The sequence below is a fragment of the Phalacrocorax carbo genome, chromosome 1, assembly GCF_963921805.1.
Source record: "Phalacrocorax carbo chromosome 1, bPhaCar2.1, whole genome shotgun sequence".
Lineage (NCBI taxonomy): Eukaryota > Metazoa > Chordata > Aves > Suliformes > Phalacrocoracidae > Phalacrocorax > Phalacrocorax carbo.
The window spans coordinates 214,114,225-214,121,928 of NC_087513.1; the positions used below are offsets into that span (position 1 = coordinate 214,114,225).

At 61.9% G+C, this 7,704-nt stretch overlaps 2 protein-coding genes across 2 annotated transcripts; both read left to right on the forward strand.

Annotated features, from left to right (window-relative positions):
- Positions 1 to 337: 337 nt before the first annotated feature.
- On the forward strand, positions 338 to 1,467 carry LOC135311380 (thyroid hormone-inducible hepatic protein-like). The gene is made up of 2 exons (XM_064440545.1): positions 338 to 934; positions 1,217 to 1,467. Exon 1 carries the CDS (start codon positions 515 to 517, stop codon positions 914 to 916), a length of 402 nt encoding a protein of 133 aa, XP_064296615.1. The 5' UTR covers positions 338 to 514; the 3' UTR covers positions 917 to 934; positions 1,217 to 1,467.
- A 3,864-nt stretch (positions 1,468 to 5,331) lies between these two features.
- LOC135311474 (thyroid hormone-inducible hepatic protein-like) lies at positions 5,332 to 6,185 on the forward strand. The gene is made up of 2 exons (XM_064440609.1): positions 5,332 to 5,885; positions 6,168 to 6,185. Exon 1 carries the CDS (start codon positions 5,466 to 5,468, stop codon positions 5,865 to 5,867), a length of 402 nt encoding a protein of 133 aa, XP_064296679.1. The 5' UTR covers positions 5,332 to 5,465; the 3' UTR covers positions 5,868 to 5,885; positions 6,168 to 6,185.
- The last annotated feature ends 1,519 nt before the right edge of the window (positions 6,186 to 7,704 follow it).

The following is a 7,704-nucleotide window of genomic DNA, read 5'->3' on the forward strand; positions in this document are numbered from 1 at the left end:
CAGGGCTCTTGGAGGACTTTCCTTCACCAGAAAATCCCATCATTTGGCCTCATTCCTCACTCCTCAAAACTGCCTACATCAAGGCAGCTCTCCCATGGTGCTGCCTGCAGCCTGCCTACACGGGGGGCAGGTGCCGGACTCGCTCTTCCCAGGGCCTTGGGAGCTGTGGAGGTGGTGGGGACTGGATGGCATGAAATGGAAGTGACCCTGGACACCACCCCTCCTTGCTGCCCTTCTCCCAGTGTGAGGGATGCTGTGGGACCCCCGGCCAGCTCAGGCAAAGGCCACGGGGAGGCTGGGCCAGGACAGATTGCACAAAGCGGGGCCGAGCCCCAGCTGGGCTGGAGCCAAGCCCGGCCCCGTGGCCGTCCAGCCCAGCCTGAGCCTGGCAGGAGAGGACAGCAGAGGAGGGTCGTGCCCTGGCCCAGCATAAAAAGCCCTCGGTGGGGACGGGGAGCAGGCGCACCCCAGGAAGGGCCCAGAGCAGCGCTGCCGGAGCCGTGGGAGCAGGGCCATGGAGCAGTACTTCTCGGCCACCCAGAAGATGGAGCAGGAGGTGATGTTCCCCAGCCTGCTCCGAGGGGTCTTCCCAGAGCAGGACGGGGCAGCCCCGGCCACGGGCAGCCGCACAGACCTCTACGAGCGCTACCAGCTCCTCAAGGCCATCAAGCCCATGGTGGAGAAAGGCCTGGCCTGTGTCACTGACCAGAGCCCGACCAGCGCCCATGCTGACACGGAGACGTGCTCGGACCACCACGGTGCCATGGATGCCCAGCTGGAGGAGCGCCTGTCCCACCACCTGGCTGGCTTGCAGCAGGTCCTCACCCACCTCACCAGGGACACCAACGCCCTCACCCGGAGGTACAGCCAGATCCTGGAGCAGATCACCCCCAGCGAGGGACAGCCCAGCTGGTGACCCTGCCCCGCGCGCCAGGTAAGAGCTGGGGAGACGCAGAGCCCAGGGCCACCAGGACAAGGGGTGGGTGATGTCCCCAAGTGGTCCCGCACACTGCACGGGTGAGGACCTACCGGCAAGTGCCTTCAAATGGGGGCTGTCCCCTCACATGCTGGCAGCTTTCCATCTCCATGCTGGAGGGGGGACTCATCGCATCCCTCGCTGCAGAGTCCCCAGGGGTTCAGGGTGTATGGAGCCGGGAGTGGTGGGCTAGGTCTCCCCCTGGGAGGCCTTCAGGGTTAAGGACAGCTGCCGTTGCAGGATGGATGCTGGTGGCACGAAGACGTCCCCATCGCTGATCATCGTGGGCTCTTCCCCAGCACTGATCGCCCACCCGGCACTGCGGCATGGGACCTCCCAGCGCTCGCACCGCACGCTGGCCATGGTTGGGACCACTGGAGAACCAGATGCTGCCTTATCCTCATAGGAAGAAGCACCTGGTCACGCTGGGAGGTCCGTCAGAAGAGCCACACACCCCGTGCCCTCCTCTTTATTTTCAAAGAGCAGCACGAATGTGCGGCGTTGCAGGGTGGCCCCGACGTCCGACGCTCCCCTGTGACTGCCAAGCCCTTTTCCAGCTGGTACCTGGACTCCAAGGGTGTTTTCCCCAATTTTTGTAATAAAAGGATCCCTGTGAAGCTGTTGTCAGTGTGGTGCTTTCCCCTGCCTGAAGCCCTCGGGGTGTGCCTCAGCGTGGGGCAGGGGGACGCTGGCTCTGTCAGGAAAGGACTTTCCAGTGCCATCATGGGCAATCTGAGGGGACAAAGAATCACAAAGTCATGCAATAGTTTGGATTGGAAGGGACCTTCAGAGGCCATCTAGTCCAATTCCCTGCTGTGTGCAGGGACACCTTCCCCCGGCATAGGGAGCTCAGAGCCCTCTCCAACCATCGGGCATCCACAGCTTCTCTGGGCAACCTGTTCCTGTGTCTCACCCACCCTCAGCCCAATAAATGTCTTCCTTATCTCAACAGTAACACCAGCAAAAGGAGATGCCTGTTTTCTGTGCATGTGAATCTGCCCAACGCACAGCCCAGACATGCAACAGCGAGAGGGACACGCAGCCCTACTGCTGCGCACTGGGGAGGGAGGTGGAAAGGGAGGGAGAAGAGGGAGGGAGGGCGGGAGAGAGGGAGACATCATCCCATGTAGGAGAGAAGCACCAGCTTCAGAGTCCTCTTTAAACATGTCCCCGGGGGTGTCCCACCGCCACTGCTGGTGCTGCTCTGTGCCCCAGAGCTCCCCACGTCTTTCTCCTGCCCATCAGGGTTTCTGCCCTGGAGCTGCCCCAAGCGGGGCTGAGCCTGGGGACCGTCCCCAAGGGGCAGCGGGGCTGCAGGGCTCAGCCCCTCTGCAAAGCAAACGCCCCTGGGGCCCCAAACCTGTCTCTACAATTGGGTTACACTGCAGATTCCCAACCCCTCTTGCCTGATCAGGCCTTTTCTCCTGGCTGTCGAGACCACCTTGGCTTCAGCTTGTCCTCCCTGACCATGGGCAGCAGGGGCAGGGTCTCCAGCCTCCTGTGGCCGAGCAGCCAGCCGGGGGCCAGGGGCTCTGCAGGGGGCAGCTGGGGGCTGGATCCAGGGACACCCCACAGCTGAAAGGGCACCGAGTGGGTTTGAGCAAGGAGAAGGACAGCGCTGGTGGTGTCAGGGGAGGCAGAGACACTGGGGGATCTGACAGCAGACCGCTCTGGGGACAACACGTGGACACCTGAGGACACATGTGGGGTGGCATTTCCCCCCTCTGAGCCATGGCAGGGGACGGGCTGCCCAGGAGGATGGCGGGTCAGTGGGAGGCTTGCCCAGACGTCAAATCTGCGTTTGCTGAGATCCAAGCATCCCATTGCACCTCCCGTGGGCTCAGCACCAACCCTGCTCTGCACCGTTGCCATGCTCCTCCAGGTGCTTCCCTCCTGGTTCCAATGTTCTTACTTTTCTGGGAAGGACAACCACGGCATCTACAAAAGTGTTGGCCAAGTACCAGGTGCCCCAAAATGGGGGAGCACACCAGTGATCCCAGCCAGCGTGAGGATTCGGAGGCACGTCTGCCCTCGTGTCGTCCCTCAGCTCTGGCAAGGGTGCAGCCTTCTCCCTCATCCAGAGAAAGGGGAGCACGAGGGGGGTAATGGGAGACACCTCAGCTGTCCTCATTGCAATGCCACTGCAAGGTGGGCTGTCATGGCACAGACTGGGGCAGAAGTGGGGCTGGAGGATACACATGGGGTCTCCAAGCCACCTTTCGAGCTGCTCTACCACCACTGAACCATGAGGAATGGAAGGACATCAGTTCCCGGTGAGGTGAGGACCATGGAGGTGGTGGTGTCCCTCTGGTGGGTTACATGGCTGGAGCTGAAGGACAGGACCCGTGTCACCTGGAGAAGATACTGATCACAGCAAGGAGGGCCTGCAGTCACCTCCAGCAATGGCTTTTGGACTGGGCAGCGTGCTTGGCAGGTGGAGACGCTCACGGTGCTCTGGGAAGTATCGCAGTGGAACATCTGGCAAGCGCTCAGCACCGCAGCTGAACATGGCTGCTGACAGACGCAAGATGTTCGCAGCAAAGGCCTGTGACGTGGAGCAGCTGGAACGACACGCTGACGACATTTGGGTCGCTTGCAATCAATCCCCCAGCACCACCAGGTCCCTTCCTGCTCCCATTGCAGGGCATTGCATCACACCGACCCCGGGGATGCATCATGTCCTGCTGCTGGCCACAGGTTTTGGGCATGGCTGATAAGAGCCACGAGATGGTCACAGAAAAGGCCTTTGTCCTTGGAAACCCAGCGCCGGCCCCTGCCAGGAGGAGGGCAGACGGGGCACATCAGGCCCTCTCCTCTCCGGCGTGGCAGGGGGGTGCTGGCTCCGTGCCGGCCTGGAAAGGCTCCCAGGGCACCAGCACCGCTGCCGGCCACCACGGCGAGACAAACTTCTCCATTCACGTTGTTGAATCAAATCAGGATCGCAGGTCCATTTCTATCTGCTTCATGGCATCTAATAAAGCAGAAAGCGGTGACCTGGGCACACGGGCTCCGGACCAGGAAGACAAGAGATTAAGCACAGTTTTCACCCAAAGTGTGAAATAAAGAAGAAGTGCCAAATACCCGTCTCTAAGCAGTCCCAAGAAGCCCTAAGCACACACCACACGCCCCCAAGGGTGGGTGGGCTGCCAGCAGCCCTGCCCCTCCCGGAGGGCAGGGTCCCTGCCTGCACACCCCTGCCTTTGCATTCGGGGGTGCTCTGGCCTCGGCCGTACCCCTCCTGCTGCTGCCTATCGCCCGCTGGCGCAGGTGCCAGGGGGAAAGCACCCCACAAATTCACACCCGCATCCCCCAGCTCTGGCTCCCTGCTTGGCCACGTTGGCCTTGAGCCAGCAAAGTGTCCGCACGGCAAAGACGGGCACCAGCCTCCCCGCAGGAGCTGGAGGGAGGGGATCCTTCCCCTCTGCTCAGCTGGGGGCACACATGCGGGTGCTGGGTCCAGTCTGGGCTCCCCACCGCAAGACAGACCTGGGCACACTGGAGAGAGTCCAGGGAAGGGCCACGGAGCTGAAGAGAGGCCTGGATCATCTCCCATTTGGGGAGAGAGATGCTCTTTGGGCTGGGACTGCTCAGCCTGGAGACGAGAAGGCTCGGGAGGATCTTCCCCGTGTGTAGAAAGGCCTAACGCAGCGCTGCTTTCGGCAGTGCCCGACAGGCTCTGACTCCTGCCGTCGCCCCTCCAAGGTCTTTCCCTCAGGCTGGCAGCTTTCATGCTTCCTTTCAGCCCGACCCCTTCCTCATTTCAAAATCTCTTTTGTAATTCCCTGGTCACCATTTAATGCAGCTGATGGTCATCTTCGTCCTTAACATAACCAGTTTTGGGCAAACACCCCTCAGACAAGTATCACCTGTTCATCATCACCTTCTTCTTTGAGCAGGGGTTGGTACCAAGGCCCCTTGCCAAGGGTGGGCTGTGTGGGACCCTCAGGCCAGCCCTGAAGAAGGGGGTAGCTGGGGCAGGGCTCTTGGAGGACTTTCCTTCACCAGAAAATCCCATCATTTGGCCTCATTCCTCACTCCTCAAAACTGCCTACATCAAGGCAGCTCTCCCATGGTGCTGCCTGCAGCCTGCCTACACGGGGGGCAGGTGCCGGACTCGCTCTTCCCAGGGCCTTGGGAGCTGTGGAGGTGGTGGGGACTGGATGGCATGAAATGGAAGTGACCCTGGACACCACCCCTCCTTGCTGCCCTTCTCCCAGTGTGAGGGATGCTGTGGGACCCCCGGCCAGCTCAGGCAAAGGCCACGGGGAGGCTGGGCCAGGACAGATTGCACAAAGCGGGGCCGAGCCCCAGCTGGGCTGGAGCCAAGCCCGGCCCCGTGGCCATCCAGCCCAGCCTGAGCCTGGCAGGAGAGGACAGCAGAGGAGGGTCGTGCCCTGGCCCAGCATAAAAAGCCCTCGGTGGGGACGGGGAGCAGGCGCACCCCAGGAAGGGCCCAGAGCAGCGCTGCCGGAGCCGTGGGAGCAGGGCCATGGAGCAGTACTTCTCGGCCACCCAGAAGATGGAGCAGGAGGTGATGTTCCCCAGCCTGCTCCGAGGGGTCTTCCCAGAGCAGGACGGGGCAGCCCCGGCCACGGGCAGCCGCACAGACCTCTACGAGCGCTACCAGCTCCTCAAGGCCATCAAGCCCATGGTGGAGAAAGGCCTGGCCTGTGTCACTGACCAGAGCCCGACCAGCGCCCATGCTGACACGGAGACGTGCTCGGACCACCACGGTGCCATGGATGCCCAGCTGGAGGAGCGCCTGTCCCACCACCTGGCTGGCTTGCAGCAGGTCCTCACCCACCTCACCAGGGACACCAACGCCCTCACCCGGAGGTACAGCCAGATCCTGGAGCAGATCACCCCCAGCGAGGGACAGCCCAGCTGGTGACCCTGCCCCGCGCGCCAGGTAAGAGCTGGGGAGACGCAGAGCCCAGGGCCACCAGGACAAGGGGTGGGTGATGTCCCCAAGTGGTCCCGCACACTGCACGGGTGAGGACCTACCGGCAAGTGCCTTCAAATGGGGGCTGTCCCCTCACATGCTGGCAGCTTTCCATCTCCATGCTGGAGGGGGGACTCATCGCATCCCTCGCTGCAGAGTCCCCAGGGGTTCAGGGTGTATGGAGCCGGGAGTGGTGGGCTAGGTCTCCCCCTGGGAGGCCTTCAGGGTTAAGGACAGCTGCCGTTGCAGGATGGATGCTGGTGGCACAAAGACGTCCCCATCGCTGATCATCGTGGGCTCTTCCCCAGCACTGATCGCCCACCCGGCACTGCGGCATGGGACCTCCCAGCGCTCGCACCGCACGCTGGCCATGGTTGGGACCACTGGAGAACCAGATGCTGCCTTATCCTCATAGGAAGAAGCACCTGGTCACGCTGGGAGGTCCGTCAGAAGAGCCACACACCCCGTGCCCTCCTCTTTATTTTCAAAGAGCAGCACGAATGTGCGGCGTTGCAGGGTGGCCCCGACGTCCGACGCTCCCCTGTGACTGCCAAGCCCTTTTCCAGCTGGTACCTGGACTCCAAGGGTGTTTTCCCCAATTTTTGTAATAAAAGGATCCCTGTGAAGCTGTTGTCAGTGTGGTGCTTTCCCCTGCCTGAAGCCCTCGGGGTGTGCCTCAGCGTGGGGCAGGGGGACGCTGGCTCTGTCAGGAAAGGACTTTCCAGTGCCATCATGGGCAATCTGAGGGGACAAAGAATCACAAAGTCATGCAATAGTTTGGATTGGAAGGGACCTTCAGAGGCCATCTAGTCCAATTCCCTGCTGTGTGCAGGGACACCTTCCCCCGGCATAGGGAGCTCAGAGCCCTCTCCAACCATCGGGCATCCACAGCTTCTCTGGGCAACTTGTTCCTGTGTCTCACCCACCCTCAGCCCAATAAATGTCTTCCTTATCTCAACAGTAACACCAGCAAAAGGAGATGCCTGTTTTCTGTGCATGTGAATCTGCCCAACGCACAGCCCAGACATGCAACAGCGAGAGGGACACGCAGCCCTACTGCTGCGCACTGGGGAGGGAGGTGGAAAGGGAGGGAGAAGAGGGAGGGAGGGCGGGAGAGAGGGAGACATCATCCCATGTAGGAGAGAAGCACCAGCTTCAGAGTCCTCTTTAAACATGTCCCCGGGGGTGTCCCACCGCCACTGCTGGTGCTGCTCTGTGCCCCAGAGCTCCCCACGTCTTTCTCCTGCCCATCAGGGTTTCTGCCCTGGAGCTGCCCCAAGCGGGGCTGAGCCTGGGGACCGTCCCCAAGGGGCAGCGGGGCTGCAGGGCTCAGCCCCTCTGCAAAGCAAACGCCCCTGGGGCCCCAAACCTGTCTCTACAATTGGGTTACACTGCAGATTCCCAACCCCTCTTGCCTGATCAGGCCTTTTCTCCTGGCTGTCGAGACCACCTTGGCTTCAGCTTGTCCTCCCTGACCATGGGCAGCAGGGGCAGGGTCTCCAGCCTCCTGTGGCCGAGCAGCCAGCCGGGGGCCAGGGGCTCTGCAGGGGGCAGCTGGGGGCTGGATCCAGGGACACCCCACAGCTGAAAGGGCACCGAGTGGGTTTGAGCAAGGAGAAGGACAGCGCTGGTGGTGTCAGGGGAGGCAGAGACACTGGGGGATCTGACAGCAGACCGCTCTGGGGACAACACGTGGACACCTGAGGACACATGTGGGGTGGCATTTCCCCCCTCTGAGCCATGGCAGGGGACGGGCTGCCCAGGAGGATGGCGGGTCAGTGGGAGG